The sequence below is a fragment of the Diabrotica virgifera genome, chromosome 5, assembly GCF_917563875.1.
Source record: "Diabrotica virgifera virgifera chromosome 5, PGI_DIABVI_V3a".
Taxonomy (NCBI): Eukaryota; Metazoa; Arthropoda; class Insecta; order Coleoptera; family Chrysomelidae; genus Diabrotica; species Diabrotica virgifera.
This window is the reverse complement of record NC_065447.1, coordinates 89,125,121-89,148,732: the sequence shown is the minus strand read 5'-3', so window position 1 is coordinate 89,148,732 and position 23,612 is coordinate 89,125,121. Positions and strand designations below refer to the sequence as shown.

At 32.4% G+C, this 23,612-nt stretch overlaps 1 protein-coding gene and 1 long non-coding RNA gene across 2 annotated transcripts; one reads left to right on the top strand and one right to left on the bottom strand.

Moving 5' to 3' along the window:
- Positions 1-979: 979 nt before the first annotated feature.
- LOC114326858 (RNA-binding protein 28) lies at positions 980-21,959 on the bottom strand. The gene is made up of 4 exons (XM_028275313.2): positions 21,832-21,959; positions 21,004-21,773; positions 15,241-15,418; positions 980-1,899 (listed from the first exon to the last, which is right to left on the bottom strand). The coding sequence occupies exons 1-4, from the start codon at positions 21,845-21,847 to the stop codon at positions 1,034-1,036; spliced, it is 1,830 nt and encodes a 609-aa protein (XP_028131114.1). The 5' UTR covers positions 21,848-21,959; the 3' UTR covers positions 980-1,033.
- Positions 19,909-20,587, top strand: LOC126885053 (uncharacterized). The gene is made up of 2 exons (XR_007698251.1): positions 19,909-19,945; positions 20,226-20,587. It is a non-coding gene; the product is annotated as an uncharacterized LOC126885053 (long non-coding RNA).
- Positions 21,960-23,612: the final 1,653 nt, after the last annotated feature.

Below are 23,612 nucleotides of genomic sequence, written 5' to 3'. Positions count from 1 at the left end.
TATGTTAAATAATCGTTTGTGGTTAATACCAGAGGCGTACGACAGGGGAAAGTGAATGGTTTACCCTTACCACTTCTACGCCACTGATGAAACTGCTATTTTAGCATAATTTTTAAATTCTCCAATACTTTATATGCAAATAATTAATGTACTCTTCATTCGTAACGATAAAGTCATGAGTTTTCGAGATATTTGAAGTTAAAAATGAAAAGGCACACTTATTTTCATTAATGTATTATGCTCCTTCGTTTTTAGATTCAAATATCTCGAAAACTAAAGGCTTTATCGTTACGAATGAAGAATATGTTTTTTACATAGAAAGTATTGGAGAATCAAAAAATTGCACTAAAATATCAATTCCGCCAGTGGCGTAGAATTTGGGAAGGATCAACCATTTATGTTTCCCCGTCGTACGCCTCTGGTAGTAGCCAGAAACGTTGGTTTAATATAATTTAGTAGATTGTACAATACCAGCACCACTTACAAATTTCGTGTTGTTGTCAAATGCCCGTCAGGAAATATTCAAAAATAAATAAAATACAAGTTTAACTTTGACACCCTGTATTTAGGTTATTATCAACTTTTGTACTAAGGTAAGTTAGCTTAAATCGACCTATTTTAAGCTCAGGAATCTAAGGTTAAGCTATGGCCCATTCTTTACCGAACACCCTGTATATTATCCTCTGCGCAAATTTTGATAAGTACAGCCTGTATTACGTTGAACCTATAAACAAAAGCATTTTCGGCAGAAAATTTAACTGCAGTTTTCTCAAATGTAAAGATTTTGACATTGGCCCTTTTAGAACCAAGCCACTGATATATTTCTCAGTGTACCACCGTTTATTGGTGTTGGATCATGTTTATTATCCTATATCTTTTTCAGTTCACAAAGTGGCCATTTCATTGTTTTTGGCTGGTTTCCTGTTTATTTACAATTTTCACATTGGAAGTTATCAATTAATAAATCAAATAAACGAAGTGATTATATATGTATATTTTATTATTTACACAATTTATATTATACATCTTCAAATCAGTCATACCACTTTGACTTTTTCGTAGCAGATACACCAACCAGTTTTTTCTTATATTCACTTACTATTTTAGAGAAATTGTCTTTTTCACTAACTTTATTTATTTTCTGTTTAGGTTGTTTGGTAAACTCTTTTTTCTTTTCTGCTAAAGATTTCTTAGCATTTTTCTTTCTCTTCTTTTCCTTTTTCAAATTTTCGTGATGAAGCTTAGCTTGCACATTCAATTTGTATCTGCTCCTCATTTTTTCTTTGGTTCCAGGTTTTGTCGCTACTCCTCCAAATTTGGGTATATCCTCTTCTTGTGTCTGTACATTTTCTATTCTTGGCCTCTTATTTAAGTCTTTTCTAGAAATTTTGCCGCCGTTATGGAATACTTTTGCCTTCTCTTCTGGATTGAATGATTTACTTACTGGATTGTACTGTTTAGATTTCTCTAACCTTTTCTGTCTAGCTTTTATTATCGATTTGTTTTCTATACTGAAAGTTATAATAGGACGTTTATTGGTGGAAAAAATCTCAGGATTGTTATTTAAGTTTCTCAAAGCCATAAGGGCGTTTTCATGTTTTGAAAATGTTACAAAACCATATTCTTTTGATTTTCCTAAACCATTAGACTCTATATTTTTCATATCTCTCATAATCCTAGCTTCTCTAATAAATGCACCTGGTCCACTGTATTTTTGGAACAATATTTTCAATTTTTTATCATCCCAACTAGATGGTAAGTTGTGGACTACTATCCGTTCCTTTGAAACGAACATGTTGAGGTTTCGTAACATCTGAGTCTTATACTGTTCTATCTGTAAACGTTTTGCCATGTCTGTCGCTGACACTCCTTCGGCTGCTTTGCTGCCTGCCAAGATCACTAAAAATAAAAACAAGATTAATATTTTTGTAAAATGTAAGTACAATTTAAAATATTTTCTTTTTGTAAATGTTGACTGGAATCTTTATGATGGTGTCAATTACAAAAAATTCTTGAATTAATTTTAAATTAAATATATCACATAATTATTGCGAAGTGGATTATACAACAAAACAAATTAATATTCAATGTAAATAAATAAAAGCATTAGAAATAGAAAACTAGAATTAAGTCATAATCTTACATCATCATCAATGTCGCTACAACTCTTTGTGAGTCTTTGCCGCGTTTACTATTGCTTTCCATGTTTGTCGGTCCTGTGCCACGAATTTCCATTGTCGCACTCCCATTTTCTCTAGATCTTCTTTGACTGCATCTTTCCACCTTTTTCTAGGCCGCGCTACAGACCTTCTTCCAGCTGGCCTTTCCCAAAACACATTGTTTATAAGGCGATTGTCATTACTGCGTATCACATGCCCTGCCCATCTGAGTCTATTAGCCTTTATATATCTGACTAGATTTTCTTTTCCGAATAAATACTCTAGCTCATTATTGTATCTGCGCCTCCATTCGTTTGTCACGCTGTCTCTGCAAGGGCCATATATCATTCGAAGGATTTTACGTTCCCACACCAGCAATTTATTTACTTCTCTTTTTGTTAGCGTCCATGTTTCGCTTCCATACGCGACTGCTGGTCGTATTATGGTCTTATATATCTGTATTTTTGCACCTCGTGAAAGAAGTTTTGACTTCATTAGATGTTTCATTACAAAGAAAGATCTGTTTCCTGCCATTATTCGCGTTTCAACTTCTCGCTCTAATTTGTTGTCATTTGTGATTGTTGCTCCTAGATATTTAAATTCTTTAACCACTTCGAAGTTATGATCGTTTATAATATTTTGGCTTATTCGCCGTCGTTCTTGTTTTGAGACGACCATGTATTTTGTTTTGTCTTCATTTATTCTTAGACCGATGTTTAATGCAGCTTCTTCAAAGCTCGAGAAAATATCCTTAATTTCTAATGTTGATTGTGCTACTACGTCTACGTCATCGGCAAAGGCGAGTATGATTTTTGCTCCCCGAGCGGTTATGTCTGGTTTGAGTTTTGGATAAATTTTTCGCATGACATATTCTAAGGCCAGGTTAAACAACAATATGGACAACGGATCTCCCTGTCTCAGTCCAGAATTTACGCAGAAAGCATTTGATATTTTTCCCCCTATTCTAACTTGTGCAAAGGAGTTACTTACACACATTTGTGTTACCGCAGCTAGTTTCTTGGGTACGCCGAGCTCGATCATTGCCTTCTATAATGTTGCACGATTAATTGAATCACAAGCCTCTTTGAAGTCTATAAGATCTGATGAACGTCCTGATTATATTCCCAATACTTTTCAAGCATTTGTCTTATTGTAAATATTTGATCAATAGTCGATCTGCCAGGCCTGAAACCACACTGGTAGTCACCAACTATTTCTTCGGCGTATGGTACTAATCTTTTTAATAATATCGAAGCCAGTATTTTATATGTAGTGTTGATTAGTGAGATTCCTCTGTAATTCATGCATGATTCCTTTTTTGTGTATTGGTACAATAAGACTACCACACCATTCTTTCGGCATTATTTCTTGTTGCCAGGCCTTTTCTATTAATTGATGGATTCTACTTATGAGCTCATGGCCGACTGTTTTAATTAGCTCGGCATCAATATTGTCCAGACCAGGGGATTTATCGTTTTTAAGCGTTTTTATGGCATGCGTAATTGCTTGGTAGGGGTATTTCTAATTCGGCCGTTTGATACTCATGTTCTCCGTTGTTTCCACCATTTTCATTGTTTTCATCAGTGAAATTTTGGAAATTCAGGAGCTCATAATCTTACGTTAAAGTAATAATAAAGTTAAAATAATAAAAACAATAAATACAATAAAACAAGTACTTATAGTAAAGAAAAAAATCTGAAGTGTCAATACCGCAACTGTCAAATAAATGTTACCAATTTATGCCAAAATGTCACCTTTGCTCGATCGCAGTTAGAGTGTAATCCGAACAAGTTTGCTTTATAAAAACGCTTTATATTATTTCACTTATACAAATTAAATGAAACAAGTTAGGATATGTTTCTTTAAATTTACATTAATAGAAAATACATTACATTTACATTAATATCTCTTCAAATATTAGTTCAACACATATACATATAATAAAATATCAATTATTAAATATAAATATATAAAATAATTTCATTCTGGTGGGATGTAGAATAGCATTATGTTGTTTTGTATGCCATTAGAGTGAAAACTATGCCATTTCGTTCGTTGCAATCAGGGACTGCACGCTGGGGTTTGTTTTGGTTGGATCGGGGAGAGCAGCATATGTGCCTCCTGATGAGAGACTAATAAGTTTCGAAACCGGTAGAGGTGCTTGCTGCACTCTCTGATTGGACTAGAATATGGTTCGGCTGTATTTTCGTTTTGCAACGAAACTGAAAATAGTTATTAATTTTTTTTTATATAATAAAATATGTCTAGTGGCTTTAATTCCAGTGTAAGTACTTGGCTAGAAAAGGAACACACCTACGACTTAAATATTTCGTGCTGGTATCATGTGACGTCACGTGCTCTGACGCGGATGACGTGCAACGGTATCTAATTGTACAGACTGTAGATAACACTAGAAAATCCTAAAGGGGCCGTTTAAATATTGCGTAACGCAGGTTTGGGTGGATGGAGGGTCAAAAATCTTCAAAAACCGCGTTACGTAATACTTGAACGCTCCCAAATCATCCTCTCAATGGGATGGATAAGTCTATCATCCTCTTAGCTGAGGAAGGACAGAAGAATCTGCAGTCCTCCGAGTAGGGGACTGAGGAAATCACAGATAACCTTTCCTAGTTGAAACAATTGTTAACAATACGATGGCTAATGAAACAATGACATGGACCCATAGCCTGAATGTGGACTTGTATGGGTTGACTATCAAAATATGGTCATAGGTATCCTTAAGGTGGGGACTTGGGTGTTGAAACCAACATTTCAAGCATATTTTTGTGAATTTGTTTTAAAGTATGGTAGAATTATTTTATTTTTAAAATATGCATATTCAGTAGGTACAATTCAAAGCTTATCCAAAAAAAATTAAGGAAAAATATTGAAAAATAAGATAACAGTGGCAGATTTTTAAAGGCATTTAAAAAAATTCAAAAACATGTTATTAGCTTATGAGCTTCTCGAGGTAACTCTGTCGAGTTTTTTAGTTTTAACAATTTTTGACTTTTTGGTATCATTCAGAAGTCAAAACGACGAAATTTATTTGTTTAATAAATAAGCATAAAACAAAATAAATAAAAACAAAAAATAGCGTTACCTTACGAAATGTCTAACGAAAATATATGCAAAATTTTAGATGGATCGGTCCAGTAGTTTTTTAGTTAAATGTACACTGCCTTTGAAAAAAAAACAGTTATGAGAAAAACGCATTTAAGGTTTTGTCAACTTTATTTTCAATTGCTTTTTTGTCTGTCAAAAATCGTAAAATGATGCACACCAGAATATGTTTTGGATCATAGAGTAGTTTAACTGTTTTTTTTTTTTAATAAAGAATTTGGAAATTTTGAAATGTTCTATTTTTTATTATTTTAAATAATAGTACATAACTTCAAAAAAACTCTCTGAAAATGTCAGATTGATCGGAGAAAAATTAACAGAGATATAGCATGTTCAATATCCCTACCTTCGGCTCGCTCTGCGTTCAACAACTGTTCCCATTTTCTTTTGTTAATTAATCCGCAATTCAAAACATATTCCGGTGTGATCACTTTACGATTTGAAAGACCAAAAAGGAATTAAAAATAAAAGTTGACAAAACTTTTAACCTGTTTTTCTCAAAACGGTTTTTTTTTTTCAAAGGCGGTGGACATTGTAACTTTTAACTCAAAAACTACTTGACCGATCTAGTGGGCGTTCAAGTATTACGTAACTCAGCTTGGGGGGAGGAGGTCTTGTAAAACGTTACGGCGCGTTACATGGAAGGGGGAGGGGGTTCGAATAGAGCGTTACGTAACATTATTTTTTAAAAAACCAATACAGAAGTAAAAACTTCGAGATGTATTCTGGTATAAAATCGTTTATTTAAAACTATAAAATGTCATCGATTGCAGAACGTTTTCGTTCTAAACAGAACATCTTCAGTGCCTAGAATGAAGTATTTCCACGTTAGTTTAAAGCAAAAGGTTAAAAATGTGACTGTTAAAATGAAAAATGTGGGAATACTTACATCCTGCCGAGTATTTTGAAACTAGCACACTGTAAATAGTGTTAACATCATCATATATGGTTTACATAATGTAATATGTTAAAATGTTATGACTACAAGTCGATGTTAATAGATAAAGTGGAACACATGCTAAAAGGGTGCCATGGTTCCCTGCTCGAAGATGCTAGGTACTTGCCAATTCAATGGGCACAGACCAACTGAGAAATTATGAAGTGGATATACAATTTGACAAGGGTGACATGACATGACAAGATAAAGCCAATTTTTGGTTAAAGTTTCATTTGATTTTGGATTTTTTAATAAAATGCGAAGGTTTGTCTGCAAAAATAATTTAAATTATTTGAATAATAAAATCTACTGTAAAGTTTAAATTAGCAACTCTCTATTCCAGAATAACTTATAGATTCATTAAATTTAATGCAGATATATTACATGGTTTAAGTTGTGACGTCATCGGATGTGAAATGACGAGATGAAAGTTGAGTTTTGTTGAAACAAGGAAATACACTACATAATAAAAGATAATTAGCCTTGCGTGGAAAAACAAAGCTAAACAAACCGAAAAAACCAGAATTTAAGAGTATTTTTATGTGATGAAATGTTGGTTGCCTAACAAGGCAAGCAGGCAACAGGTTGAAGGTAAACGGTAGAATATTGCGAGAAAACAGTATATATACAAAAGGTGGGTATTTATTGTGTTAAATTTATTATTATACTATTGTAATGAATAATTATGTCTGTTAAAAGTTGGAAAATAGTTGTTAACAAAATTAAATAACTAAAGATTACTGTTAGTGAGGTAGATATATGTGTGAAGGATATGATTGTATATAGTATTGTGAAATGAATAAAAGTATGTAATAATATAATAAAATTAAACTATGTGACATAAAGTCTAATTCATCTTTATGTAGTTTTGAAAGGACTGAATGAATTGGAAGTAATGTATCTTGATAGTCTACCAACGTAGAATAGTGAATAAAATAATTAGAATGAGAGCTACCAATATAGGTCAAATTGTGGGTTGGTGTCAGTATGTAAAGAAGAATCTAAATTAAATGAGTATATGAAATAGAAAAGTATGAGATTGATTTCTATTGGTGATAGTGGAGTGAACAGACTGAACTAAATGAAATATATTTAAGTGCAGAACTTTATGAACGTATGTGATTGCAACTGAAATCAAACAAATGAAAAATGTGAAAAATTATTTTAAATTGGGATAAATGGATATTGGAAGTTGCCTGATATGAATGGAAATGAAAAGATAGATGAAAAAAGAAGAATAGCGAATGCAATAAAACTTAAATGTTATAGTCTGAAAGAAGTTTGACTGAATGGGTCGTAATGGATGTAGGTGTGCAGTATCCTATTGTTAAGTAAAGTCTAAGAATCTAAAAAGAAAGAAGTGACAGAATGTTACTAAGTAAGGAAAGTGATATATATGACAGACCAGAGTGATTGGATGTATGGTGTTTTTTATTATTGTAAGCGGAGATGAGAGAAAATGAGTAAGTAACATAACAGGCAACAGGATAAGTGAGTGTGAAGAACATTCCAAAGAGACAATAAACCAGACCGATTTAAGGATTAATAATAATAAGAGCCATTTAAATAAATTATGAAAGAAATGGTGAGATGAGATATAGAGGACCTGAAAAAAGAGACAGAGACACAAGGTCAAACCAGAAATGACTAGGAGTGGAGAAAAATATGAAGGATAGGAAAATAAAAGAATCAAAACTGTGTTAGGGATGGGATAGTGGGGGAGGCAGTAATGAGGTTGAAAAGAAATTGCAAGTTGAGATATGTGTTAATGGGTGATTAGTATGGAAAGAGAAGATTGTTAGAAACTAGTGGGGTAGTGGAAAAAGAGGTGGAGGGGAAAATGGAGAATAGGAGTAAAGGGGAAGGGGGGTGAGGGGAATAATGAGAGAAAACTAGGGTTGGATTAAGGGAATAGTTGTCGATGGATAGGAGTAAAAGGACGATTTAAAGTTGTTTGACGATTAACGCAATTGGGGCTGGTCCTCATGTCTCTGGAAATCTCAAGGTCCTCGTACAAATCCAGGCGTAGATTGTTTCTGTCTTGGATGTTATGAATTAATTTAACACCATCAGGGATGTTAAGATGATGATTATTAACTTTTAAATGATGGGAAAAGGCTGATGTAGTGTCTCTTTTAGAATGTTCAGCAGATCTGGTTGAGAGTGATCTGTAAGTCCTGCCGATGTAAGAGGCATCACAATCAGAACAAGTCAGTCTATAAACACCACTACGATTCATATAGTGTATTGTATCCTTAGTATTTGTCAAAAAGTGGCCAAGGGTATTTCCAACTTTGAAAGAAATATGTATATTCTCAGAAGAGTTAGATACAATACGTTTAATCTTTTCAGATAGATGTGGGTTATGATATGGTAGTGACCTGTAAATAGCAGAAGAGGAAGATGACTGATGGAAAGCAGAATTTTGAAGCAATTTAGATTCTCTTTTACGGATGAGTTTATCTATTATAGAGGGATCGTAACCATTGTTGACAGCTATTTGTTTTATAATGTTGAGTTCTTTGTTGAATGAATCTGTTGACATAGGTATAGAGAAAAGTCTGTGTATGAAGCTTCTAAAAGCTGCTAGTTTGTGTGATAGAGGGTGATTAGAAGAAAAATGAATTACATGGTCAGTTTGGGTGGGTTTACGAAAGATACCAAAGTTGAATTGGCTATTAAGTCTGGTAATAGATAAATCAAGGAAATTAATGGCCTGAGAAGATTCTAGTTCCATGGTAAATTTGATATTAGGGTGAATTAAGTTAATTTTAAGAAGTAGTTGTTGAGCTGAGTCATGATGTCCAGCAATGAAGACCAAACAGTCATCTACGTAACGAAACCAATGTAAAATTTCTGGATTTTTCATAATGTGATTGGACTCTAAATGATCCATAAAGACATCAGCTAGGAATGGGGATAAGCAACTGCCCATTGCTAAACCATCTGGTTGTTTATAGAATTTGTTGTTAAATTGAAAGAAATCTTGAGATAGACATAATTCAAGGATATCTAGTATCGGTGAAATGACATTGGGCATTTGGACATTTCAACAGATGAAATTAAATTATTAAACTATGGTCTCAAATACTCCGTTCCTAAAAATTTATCTTTACACGATCTTGAGAGTCTATCTATTGAGACAGATGTAGTAATCCAAAACCTTTCATTATCTCTTTCACAAAGAACGTCAACTAGAAATTCCTGTTACCGTTACATCAATAAATATAAAAATAAGATTTCTTCATCTTCAAATTCTTCTTCTTCTCATAACTCTACTTTTATTGATAATCTATCATTTAAACAAGCTCAATCTCATCTCAAAACTCTTAAATCAATTAAACATAAAATTGCTAATCACAACCTAATTTTTTCTAAAGCATATAAAGGTAATTGTTTGGTTATTCTAGACCGTGATACTTACAACAATAAAGTTTCATCTTTTCTAGATGACAACCACTTCATTAATTTACCAACTGATCCTTCCAAGAGATTCATAAGTAAATTGAAAGATAACATCAAAAAACACTCTGAATTTTTATCCAATTATGAGGCCCCTTACAACAAACTTCCTGGTAACCCTCTTATTCCGAGGTTGTACGGTTTACCCAAGATACATAAAGTTGGAATTCCTATACGTCCTGTCGTCAGTTTCATTAACACTCCAGTTTCTATTTTATCAAAATTCATACTCAACACCTTAAAAAATTTAATCAACTTCACACCCCGTTTTACTGTATCAAATTCATACCAATTAGTTGATAAACTTCAACTCATCAATCTCAATCCAGACATAACTATGCTTTCTTTTGATGTAAGCAACCTATTTACTTCAGTGCCCAAAATCGAAACTTTAAGTCTGGTAAAATCACTCTTAGTCAACAAGTCTTTTCAGCCCAATGTCATTTCACCGATACTAGATATCCTTGAATTATGTCTATCTCAAGATTTCTTTCAATTTAACAACAAATTCTATAAACAACCAGATGGTTTAGCAATGGGCAGTTGCTTATCCCCATTCCTAGCTGATGTCTTTATGGATCATTTAGAGTCCAATCACATTATGAAAAATCCAGAAATTTTACATTGGTTTCGTTACGTAGATGACTGTTTGGTCTTCATTGCTGGACATCATGACTCAGCTCAACAACTACTTCTTAAAATTAACTTAATTCACCCTAATATCAAATTTACCATGGAACTAGAATCTTCTCAGGCCATTAATTTCCTTGATTTATCTATTACCAGACTTAATAGCCAATTCAACTTTGGTATCTTTCGTAAACCCACCCAAACTGACCATGTAATTCATTTTTCTTCTAATCACCCTCTATCACACAAACTAGCAGCTTTTAGAAGCTTCATACACAGACTTTTCTCTATACCTATGTCAACAGATTCATTCAACAAAGAACTCAACATTATAAAACAAATAGCTGTCAACAATGGTTACGATCCCTCTATAATAGATAAACTCATCCGTAAAAGAGAATCTAAATTGCTTCAAAATTCTGCTTTCCATCAGTCATCTTCCTCTTCTGCTATTTACAGGTCACTACCATATCATAACCCACATCTATCTGAAAAGATTAAACGTATTGTATCTAACTCTTCTGAGAATATACATATTTCTTTCAAAGTTGGAAATACCCTTGGCCACTTTTTGACAAATACTAAGGATACAATACACTATATGAATCGTAGTGGTGTTTATAGACTGACTTGTTCTGATTGTGATGCCTCTTACATCGGCAGGACTTACAGATCACTCTCAACCAGATCTGCTGAACATTCTAAAAGAGACACTACATCAGCCTTTTCCCATCATTTAAAAGTTAATAATCATCATCTTAACATCCCTGATGGTGTTAAATTAATTCATAACATCCAAGACAGAAACAATCTACGCCTGGATTTGTACGAGGACCTTGAGATTTCCAGAGACATGAGGACCAGCCCCAATTGCGTTAATCGTCAAACAACTTTAAATCGTCCTTTTACTCCTATCCATCGACAACTATTCCCTTAATCCAACCCTAGTTTTCTCTCATTATTCCCCTCACCCCCCCTTCCCCTTTACTCCTATTCTCCATTTTCCCCCTCCACCTCTTTTTCCACTACCCCACTAGTTTCTAACAATCTTCTCTTTCCATACTAATCACCCATTAACACATATCTCAACTTGCAATTTCTTTTCAACCTCATTACTGCCTCCCCCACTATCCCATCCCTAACACAGTTTTGATTCTTTTATTTTCCTATCCTTCATATTTTTCTCCACTCCTAGTCATTTCTGGTTTGACCTTGTGTCTCTGTCTCTTTTTTCAGGTCCTCTATATCTCATCTCACCATTTCTTTCATAATTTATTTAAATGGCTCTTATTATTATTAATCCTTAAATCGGTCTGGTTTATTGTCTCTTTGGAATGTTCTTCACACTCACTTATCCTGTTGCCTGTTATGTTACTTACTCATTTTCTCTCATCTCCGCTTACAATAATAAAAAACACCATACATCCAATCACTCTGGTCTGTCATATATATCACTTTCCTTACTTAGTAACATTCTGTCACTTCTTTCTTTTTAGATTCTTAGACTTTACTTAACAATAGGATACTGCACACCTACATCCATTACGACCCATTCAGTCAAACTTCTTTCAGACTATAACATTTAAGTTTTATTGCATTCGCTATTCTTCTTTTTTCATCTATCTTTTCATTTCCATTCATATCAGGCAACTTCCAATATCCATTTATCCCAATTTAAAATAATTTTTCACATTTTTCATTTGTTTGATTTCAGTTGCAATCACATACGTTCATAAAGTTCTGCACTTAAATATATTTCATTTAGTTCAGTCTGTTCACTCCACTATCACCAATAGAAATCAATCTCATACTTTTCTATTTCATATACTCATTTAATTTAGATTCTTCTTTACATACTGACACCAACCCACAATTTGACCTATATTGGTAGCTCTCATTCTAATTATTTTATTCACTATTCTACGTTGGTAGACTATCAAGATACATTACTTCCAATTCATTCAGTCCTTTCAAAACTACATAAAGATGAATTAGACTTTATGTCACATAGTTTAATTTTATTATATTATTACATACTTTTATTCATTTCACAATACTATATACAATCATATCCTTCACACATATATCTACCTCACTAACAGTAATCTTTAGTTATTTAATTTTGTTAACAACTATTTTCCAACTTTTAACAGACATAATTATTCATTACAATAGTATAATAATAAATTTAACACAATAAATACCCACCTTTTGTATATATACTGTTTTCTCGCAATATTCTACCGTTTACCTTCAACCTGTTGCCTGCTTGCCTTGTTAGGCAACCAACATTTCATCACATAAAAATACTCTTAAATTCTGGTTTTTTCGGTTTGTTTAGCTTTGTTTTTCCACGCAAGGCTAATTATCTTTTATTATGTAGTGTATTTCCTTGTTTCAACAAAACTCAACTTTCATCTCGTCATTTCACATCCGATGACGTCACAACTTAAACCATGTAATATATCTGCATTAAATTTAATGAATCTATAAGTTATTCTGGAATAGAGAGTTGCTAATTTAAACTTTACAGTAGATTTTATTATTCAAATAATTTAAATTATTTTTGCAGACAAACCTTCGCATTTTATTAAAAAATCCAAAATCAAATGAAATTTTAACCAAAAATTGGCTTTATCTTGTCATGTCATGTCACCCTTGTCAAATTGTATATCCACTTCATAATTTCTCAGTTGGTCTGTGCCCATTGAATTGGCAAGTACCTAGCATCTTCGAGCAGGGAACCATGGCACCCTTTTAGCATGTGTTCCACTTTATCTATTAACATCGACTTGTAGTCATAACATTTTAACATATTACATTATGTAAACCATATATGATGATGTTAACACTATTTACAGTGTGCTAGTTTCAAAATACTCGGCAGGATGTAAGTATTCCCACATTTTTCATTTTAACAGTCACATTTTTAACCTTTTGCTTTAAACTAACGTGGAAATACTTCATTCTAGGCACTGAAGATGTTCTGTTTAGAACGGAAACGTTCTGCAATCGATGACATTTTATAGTTTTAAATAAACGATTTTATACCAGAATACATCTCGAAGTTTTTACTTCTGTATTGATTTTTTAAACTATGGTATACAGCCAACTATTGGGATTTTCCCATTGAATTATTTTTTAACTTAAATAAATGTTTTACATAGACCCCTGAATTGTATTATGTGGCACCCTCACGCTCCGCTCATGTTCCGACAACAGGACAATAGCATTCAAGTGAAAAAATCTTAAAATTTTTAACCAGATGAAGCACAGTAACATGTGTTTGCAATAATTAGCTGGACCTTTCTCCACAACAAAAGATGAAAAGATACAGACGGGATTAAAAGGTTGCAGAGGGAACTGCATGTTCATAAATCATCTATGTTTTCTGAAGTCCATAACATGCAGTATCGTTTTCTGTAGTAGGTATTCATTGATATTTTAAATACGCAAATTTTCAAATTATTTAAAAATGTCTTTAAATAAAAAGCATTAAATACAAAACCCACTATATTGATACTTAGTTTAGAAAATTGATAGATATTTTAAAAAATAATACCCTTATTTAAAGTGTGATTCCTGAATTATTAATTTCAAAGTTTTATGTGATTAATATCTTGACGAAAATTATACATTTCAAAATTTCACCTTGCATTATTCATAATAGACCCTACATAATACACATTTTTGAGATGAGGTTGTTAAGCAGCTTCTAAAAACAAAAATATACAGGGGGTTTACTTAAAATCAAAGATAATGGACTATGCTAGACTTGAGTGAATCAGCCAGGATATTCAAATTTATGTTTAAATAGTCCATAGTTGAATTTAAAAGTTGACGTATCCTAGCGTTTTTATAATTTTCTAAAATAATGACACATGACACAAGCAATTTTATTCCATTAGTGGTTTCCATACATTATAATTTTAAATGTATTATTCATAAAGACCATGAAATCAGATTGTTAAGCAGCTTTTAAAAATATAAAAAATATACAGGGTGTTCCATTAAAAATAAAGCTTATGGACTACGGTAGGCTTGCATGAATCACCTTGTACATTTAAATTTATGTTTAAAAAGCACACATTTTTATATATAAAAATCTACGGGTCTCAGTAATAAATGTGTTGATTTTCACTCTTTTTTTGCAAACAATTTTGTTGTTTTGGACTTCTGAGTGGTACCAAAAAGTTAAAAATCCCTAAAGCTAAAACCTCGACAGCATTACCTTAAGAAACTCATAGGGCCGGTTGTTCGAACGCTAATCAATGATGATCATTATTAAATATTTAATTACTGTCACCAAAACTGTCAATGTCAACTTTGTTTGGGTTGCTGAAAACATAATTAATTACAATTATGAGATTTATTATTAATTATGTTAATAATTATTGTTATATTAATTGATTATAGTCTCAGAATTGTAATTAATTATGTTTTAACAATTGACATTGACAGTAATTAATTATTTGATAATGATCATTGTTGATTAGCGTTCGAACAACCGGCCCATAAGCTAATAAATTTTTTTTGAATTTTTCATTGTACATCATCCAATGATGAGTGCAAATTTTTTTAAATTCGCAAATTACATTTCTTTAGATGTCTTTTAAAATTTGCCACCGTTGGCTTATTTTTCAATATTTCTCCTTGAAAATTTTTTTAATATTCTTTGAATTGTACTGAATATACTTATTTAATTTAAAAATAATTCTACTATATTTTCAAAAAAAACATCACAAAAATTTGCTTAAATTGTTGATTTTAAACCTTACATGATATTTAAATATTTGGTCACTTATTCATAGCGTTTGATAAAATGATATTAGATATATGGCTTTCAATTATTTTGCTTTAGACTGATATACATACTAAATAATATTTATTGATTATAAGTTATTGTGCTACAAAACTTAGACAACTTACCTCCTTCTTTGACAAGATATAGATTTCTAGAATCTTTTGGCACATTCTTACTTTCTTTCTCTTGAGTAACTTTTTTATTAACATCACCTTTATCCAATGCTGGATGACAATCTAATATATTCCCCAACAATTTTAACTCAGTGCCAGCACTTAAAGCTTTTTGGGCATCTTCGGCATTCTGCAAAATTAAAACAAAATTAATGAACATTTTGGCTACATTAACAGCAACAGTTTAGGAAATAATTATCTTCTAATAAATCTTAGGTTTGATATCTAGTGTGTCTGAGACCATGGGTGTTTTTTATTTATTTATTTTGACGGCAAACCTCCATTAGAGTAGATATTACATAAATTAAAAGAACTCATACAAGTAGATACATAATTTAACAAATAATATTTAATTTGATAACTATCAAAACTAAAGATAATAATAATAAATAATAAATTTACTATCTGATTTCACATACAGTTTCTTTCAGTTTGCTATATGATATGTTAAAGATGTCAAAGCATGGATTCGTATTGAGGTAGTGCAATATTCTGTCCATTGGCACATTTTTACTGTAATTTATATTGTGAAAGTGTAGAATCAATATCACAGCAAATAAATTTAATATGAGAATATCAGTAGAAAAAACTACCTAAATGTATATAAGTAAAGAGCCGCGTAGATGCAAGTTAGAAATAGACGGCAAAAAGGCAAAATTGTAGAACAAGTAATGAAATTCAATTACCTAGGAGTAGAGATCACTAGTGACAGGAATATAAGAACAGGGACCACAACACAAGCAACAAAAGCTGGAGAAACAAATATCTGACCATGGAAAACAAAATAAAAGTATACAAGACAACAGTAATCTATATCCATAGTAACCTATCCTACCATATGCAGCGGAGACAAGGACTGATACAAGAAAGACAAAACAACACATCAACAATATCGAAATGAAAGTATTAAGATCAACAGCGGGCACATCATTAAGAGACAGACAAAGCAACAAAAGTATATGAGAACGATGCAAAATTCAAAATATTAACCGGTGGATAAAAACAAGAAAGAAAAACTGAAAAGAACATGTAAATCGAATGGAACCAGATAGATTAGCGAACATCTGTAAAAACAACAAGCCATATAGTAGAAAACCCATTGGAAGGCCGCCGAAAATGTGGAAAGACAATGTACAGTCAACAACAACTGAAACAGAATAAGAGGCAGACAGACAGGAGTAATCCTAGTAGCACGAAGAAGAAGAAGAAGAAAGTGTAGAATGTATTTGTATTTCTAAGTTGCCTGGAAGGTACACACAGATTAACAGCTGTAAAAGGTCATTTGAATATAAAACATGCATCATATATTAATCTTCGAGATTCTAAAGTAGACAACTTCAACTGAGTTAAAATTTCCTGATAATAATGTGCCTGCCCAGGTAATTAAATCTATATAAATCACAAATCTATGCTGAATGTTCTCAATCAACTTTTTATGTACTTCAAATTAGGACACCACACAACTGAAGAATGTACAATATAACATTTATACTGCTAGGCTTGGATTGTGAGAATGATAAATCCCAACATTTTAGCTGCTTTTACTGATATTGTATTAATATGATCAATGAGCTCCGTCATCTCAAAGGGCGATGGCAGTCGATGGAAAAATACAGGAATAAAGAAACAAACATTCATATGATATTCACTGATCTTGAGAAACAGGGTTGGACAAAAATTGGTTTTTTAAGAAAAAAACAAAAAACATGTTTTATTTGTTTAAAAACAATGTTTTTTGTTTTAAAACAGTTTTTTTTTCATCTAAAAACACCACTGTTTTAAAACAAAAAAACACTGTTTTAAAACAAAAAAAAAAACGTTTTAAAATAATTACGTACTTCACTGGATTTCTAACCGGGATTCCCATAAACCTCAACTGGCACACCGATGGGATTCCCGCGAAGACGCGACCTGCGCGCACATGCAATGAGTGTTTAACTGTTCCGTTTCCTTATACCACGTGCTATGTAAATCACATTCGCTATTCAGTTTTTCAGGATAGGTCGGAAGCTTTAAGTTCTGCTTTATTATAATATAATTTCATATTGGTATCTTCGGTTCTATTTTAATTTCTAGTGGATAGTTGCAATGTATACAGTGTTACGCAAAGCTGAAAGTTGTTGCAACAGCTTTGGATAAATGCCAGAGAAATACCTGCACCATAGCAGATGCAACAGACATTTGGAAAGACTTACTGGGTTATTTCCAAAGTGAAAGTGAAGTTCAACCTAACGGTTGTAGCAACGTGTTGGAACTTCATAAAGCAGAAGCACGTTATCAAATGGCTATAACAGATGCGCATTATTTAGCTTATTTATTAGACCCTCAGTACTTAGGTCAGAAACTCACTGAGGTGGAAGTTGATAGAGCATTGTTATTTATTTCGGATTTTCACCCAAATGTGATGCCCGAAATACTGTCATTTCGTGCCTTAGCACCGCCATTTAATAAACAATATTTGTTTGCAAAAAATACAGTAGACAATTTAAGTTTAACATGGTGGATGGTGGCTATCTCAAAAACAGTTTATTTCATCGGAGTTGTTGCAGTTGAAAACTCAATTATTTTCAGCAGTTGCATCCAGCGCTGGAGTGGAGAGTATATTTTCTTCATATGGTCTAGTTCACTCGAAATTGAGGAATAGGTTAGGAAGTGACAAAGTTGCTAAGCTAGTAACAATATTTCAACATTTAAATAAAAATGTTTAAGGTTACATTATTAACCGTAAAAGCTCATTATTTATAGTTTTTATTTTTTTAAGGAACATTCATTGCTATTTTTATTTTTTGTATCACATATCAGTTGCAGGATGTAGGACTGTGTAATAGATGCTGTTGTAATTCAATAATTATTTACTTAATTTCTTAATTTTCTTTTTCTTTCAACTTTATTAGGAGTATTGGTTTAGTTAATGTTACTACAGCACTCAGCACTGTCTACCAGTACTAGTATGCTTGCTACCTGAACATAAATAAAGTATAGTCAGTTACTTTTTTTCAGTTTTACTTTTTACTTCGCATTAATATTGTTATTGCACCTACTTACTCTATAATCTATGTTTGCAATTTTTCAAATTAGCAAACACAAATGTCTTATAACAATGTAATTTAAATAAACAATAACGAAAAAAAACTATGTTTTAAAACAATGTTTTAAAACAGTGTTTAAAACACAACTGTTTTTTTCCAGTGTTTTTAAACATGTTTTAAAACATTGTTTTTAAAAGCTTGTTTTAAAACAGCCCAACCCTGTTGAGAAAGCTTATGATAGAGTTCCTTGAGAGATTCTGTGGAGGATACTAAATAAGAAAGGAGTTTCTGGTGAATATGTAAAGATTGTGAGAGATATGTATGAGGTAACAACTAGTGTTAGGACAGGTGTGGGAGAGACTGATAAATTTCATGTGCAAGTAGGATTGCACTAAGGCTCAGTGGTTAGTCCGTATTTATTCTCACTAGTGTTGGACCAGATTACAGCGAAATTACAGGGTAACATCATTCCCTGGTGCTTAATGTATGCTTATGATGTGGTGTTGGTGGGAAATAGTGAGGGCGACTTAGAAATAAAACTTGAACAGTGGAAACAAGCTCTTGGGGAAAAAGGTTTAAAACTTCGTAGGACAAAGAAGGAGAATTTGGAACGTTCGTTTAAAAATGGAGTTGCTATAAATAAAATCGTCTGTGTCTTTCTAACACCTTGTAATCCCAAAATCACGATTGTTCAGGAGACAAGAAAAAATATTGCTACTCATACGCTCCACAATGGGGATACGAGCTTTAGGAAACCCATTTAATAATATAAGTAATGAAGTATGGCTTACAAGGTTTTTTGAACATGTGAGTTTAGATCTACATTATACAAATCTGCAAAAAACGCATTTTCCAATTTTTGTGGGTTACGAGGTATTAGAATGACACAGACAAAATGATATCTTTGGATGGTGAAATTATGTGAAAAGTGACAGTTTTAAATACGTAGGATCAGTATTACCTACAGCGTAATGGAGAAATAGATGCAAATACATGCAATAGAATTAGGGTTGGATGGAGGAAATGGAAGGAAGCTAGTGGTGTGTTGTGTGACAGAAAAATTCCAATGAAGCTCAAAATAAAATTCTATAAAACAGCCATAAGACTGGCTGTGATGTATGAAACTGAATGTTGGGCAGTTAAAAGAAAGAAGAACAGCAAATGCCTGTGGCGGAAATGAGAATGCTTAGATTGATGAGTAGAGTAACAAAAATGGATAAAATTAGGAATATATTAGAAGTCTAGGGGTGGCACCAATTGATGTCAAAATCAGAGAGCATAGTGATGGTGAAAGTTCCCAACCTCCTATGTCAATTTTTGAATATTTTGTTTTGTTACCCTTAAATTAAAGATAAATATGTATTTTTACTGCTTACAAGCTCCTATGTTGTTATTTCATATATGGACATATATAACCCTTTTGTGACTGGCTGACATGATCATGAGCTCATGTTTATGTGGGTATCAATATCAAAATAAACATATTTTTACTAGGAAAGATGATATCAATATGTTGTGTCTATAGTGTATTATCAGAGTAACTGAAATTATTTAACGAATTCGCACTTAGTTTGCAATAGAATACCCTATAAGGAAGGCTGTGTATTTTGACGACAAAACTGATAAAGGTAAGTAAAAGATATCTTGTTTTTATAACTGTTTATGTTATTGTAACGGGGTTGTGGTATAGATAAAGTTTCAACTTCAAGATAATAAACAAGATTTAAGAAATTATTGGTTTGTTTGTAGAGATCTTGTCCCGTAAAATTTAAAAATCACGATAGTGAGTTGCCATCACACATTCAATTTTCAATAGCAGGAAATTAAAATACTAAATATTTATTGGTTTGACTTTTTATTAATTTTTCTATATTTTAATGATAAAAGTAGTTTTTCTAATTATTACAGGTGTGCCTCTCACCCACGATTTGGCTCTAGATGTGTTAAATGATGGTAACTAGTCCGAAATAGAAGATTTAGATGGCAAAAATGATGTTGCTTTTGATGTTAAAATGTTTAAAAATAACACCGATGACAAGGATATTGAAGAAACTGTATTAGATGAAGAATCTGTATTGGATGAAGAACCTGTTCCTTCAACAAGCTCTTCTTCAGCAAAGAGGCAATGGAAAGACATGACATTTCAGCAAAAAATGTTTGTTCTATTTTAGTTAGTATGTAATAGCATATTAAACAATTATAAAGATAATTTTTATTTGGCCCTAATGGTGTTTTACGTTTAATAAAAATGAATTTTTTCATACACTTACGATCCTGCATTCATAGAACATAAGCCCAGAGCGCACGAATGTGACATGTCATTTGTGACAGATTCAAACAATGAATTTTTTTCTGCATTTTTTACACCTTTTTCGGATACCGTAGATCGTATTTATTCAAAGGAAAACTTCATTTTCACTCAAAAAAAATTCAGGCCTGAAAGGCATATGCCAATTAATCAAATAACGACATACGAGCTGTAAATAGTAAAAATACATATTTCTCTTTAATTTAGGGCAACAAAACAAAATAGGCAAAAATTGACATAGGAAGTTGGGAACTTTCACCATCGATACGTTAATATGGTTCTGTCATGTTCAACTTTGAGATGTTAATCACACAATATGAAGAATTCATAAGAACATCATAAGGATAATGGCAAAGAGAATGATGATGATATACTTACAACAAATTTAACAAATGCAGTTCCTTTGGAATGCTCTGTAAGTTTATCAAAACAAACAAGAGCATAATAAACACGGCCAAACTGCTTCATACACTGTTTCAAATCATCATTAGTAGCATCAAATGGTACATTTTTCACAAACACTGTTTTCCCTTCTGCCACATCATGACTCAAGTATGGCTTCTTTACGCTGTCCAGTTGTTTCTCTTCCTTTATATCTTCATCTTTGTCATCACTGTCATCAGAATTGGCATCTTCATTATCAAATTTTTCTGAATCAGAATCACTATTTTCAGGCTCATCTTTAATTTCTTGATCGTCTACATTCTCACTTTTTACTGACACATCATCATCATCTTCTTCTTTTATTTCAATAATTTCTTTAGTACCATCTTCATTTTTTATTTCAACTTTCTTTAACTGCTGTTCCTTTTGATATTTATTCTTAGCTTTTGCAAAATCAACTACGATTTTTCTTCCCAAAAACTCTTGGTCATTTGTGTAATGCCTAGCTTTGGCAGCCTTTTGTACAAGACTGAATTGTACAAAGGCACATCCAGTAAGTTTTCCATCTGGTTTCTTAAGTAATTCAACAGATTTGACCTCTCCATATTTTTCAAAATGCTTCTTTAACTTTTCTGGGGTTACTTTAAATGATATGTTCTTTACTACTAAGCGAGCTCTTTTTTCTTTTAATAACTGTTTTGCTTCTTTCTTCTTTGCTAGAAGTTTTTCTTTAACTTCTTCCTTTGACAGGGGTTTTTTCTTTTCTAAAAATAATAAAATCATTCAATTTAACTTCTTTTAAAACCGGTACTAGAAACTTACTTCCATGTCCTACCATAATTTTATAACTTTTTAAATAATTGAAGAAATATAATATTCTGTTGTTTGCACGTGCGAAAACAAAATATAACCTATAATATTTTTTAAATGAACATGAACTGTCAGTGTCAAAAATTTCTCCTCGATGTCAAAATTGTCATTTTGAATTTCAGGAGGAAGTGACTACTACTCCATTTCAAATTATTTTGTCTTTTATTTTCTATGCTTTGTTTTTAAACCAGAAGGAGTAACTAAAAAGACAGATTCATACCCAAGAAAGTCACTACAAAAATCACCAAATACATTTTCTTTTTTGGTTGATCATGTCGTGCTTCGGCGGTAATCCATAAATTAATATTATATTATAGGTACTAATAAGTCGCTAAATAAAGAGTTCTAAAAACAACTGCTGTTTATATAAAAGCGGACTAAACATCTAAAAATTAAAGGAATAACGCTGAAAACACACCGATAAAAAATCACCGATATAACTTAATTAACCTATGAAATGCCAAAATGTCAAAATTTCATAACAGTAAAGTAAATTTGCCTGAGGTTGGACCAATTACAAACAAGCACTACGCCGCGGTAAATTTTAATTACTCCTCCTGGTTTAAAAACAGCATAATTACAACCAAATTTTTATTGGTTACTTGCTCAGAAATTCTTTTATTTCGTACTTTATCTCTAATAGAATATATTGAGCTTTTTACTTAAGATTCGATTGTTTAGCTTATGGTAGGGGAGCCCAAGCGGGGATTTTTGCAGTTACTCGAGCGCGTCATATTATCATATGGGGAGAAACCTGGTGCCCTGCAGATGTACCTCTACCATATATTGGCTCTTAATGCAGGGGAGTTCGTTAAGGGGGGCCCGAAAAAAAAATCTATCCTTAAAAAAACTCGAAATTGTCAGATTAAGATAAGGTAAGTTAAGTACTTGCAAAAGAGTGTATATTTCAAAAATCTGACGATTTGAGCCGGGCGTAAGGAAATGGGTGAGTCCCAAAGTTTCACAAGAAATAAGTGAATATTTCGGGAAAAGAATGACAGATCAAAAAACTAAAAAATATGTGCTCAAAATTTATTAAAAATCTATCGAATGATACCAAACACGACTTCCCACAGAGAGGGTTGAGGGGGGGGGGTAAATTTAATATTTTAAATACGAATCTCGCGATATTTCGCGAAATGAACATCAGATCGAAAAACTGTCAAATACACTTATTTAATATTTTTGAAAAATCTATCGAATGGCACCAAACACGACCCCCACGGGGGTTGGGTGAGGGGTTACTTTAAAATCTTAAATAGGAGCCCAAATTTTTTATTGCAGATTTGGATTCCTTATGAAAAAATAAGTAACTTTTATTCGAAACATGTTTTCGAATTATGCATAGATGGCGCTATAATCGGAAAAAACGATTGTTGGAAATGGAAAATTAAATTAAAAAATGGCAAGCGCCCACTAAAATGGAAAACTTTACTTAACTTTTTTTGGTTTTAGGACCTACTCTTCACAACCCAATAGGTCCCCATAACGCTCGAGTGACTGCACATTTAGCATACTTTGCTCCCCTGCCATTATTATTAACTTGATATCACTGCAGTTTAAGCTGTTTATGACCAATTTATATCTTTTACGTTTTGCATAAGTGTGTTTTCTTGTTTAATTTCTTAAACACTCTGCAATCCACGCAGTCCATCTCCCTCCCTTATTGTGGATCTGACGCCACGTTTTAATTGGGAGAATCATCATCATTATCATCATCATCATTGGCTCTA

Bases quoted from the DNA above. Each gene is read 5' to 3' on its own strand.
- LOC114326858 (XM_028275313.2), bottom strand. The intron at 15,419-21,003 runs GTAAGTATATCA...TTAATTTTGCAG, and splicing joins CTGCATTTGTTAAATTTGTT to AATGCCGAAGATGCCCAAAA. The intron at 1,900-15,240 runs GTAAGTTGTCTA...TTTTATTTTTAG, and splicing joins ATATCTTGTCAAAGAAGGAG to TGATCTTGGCAGGCAGCAAA.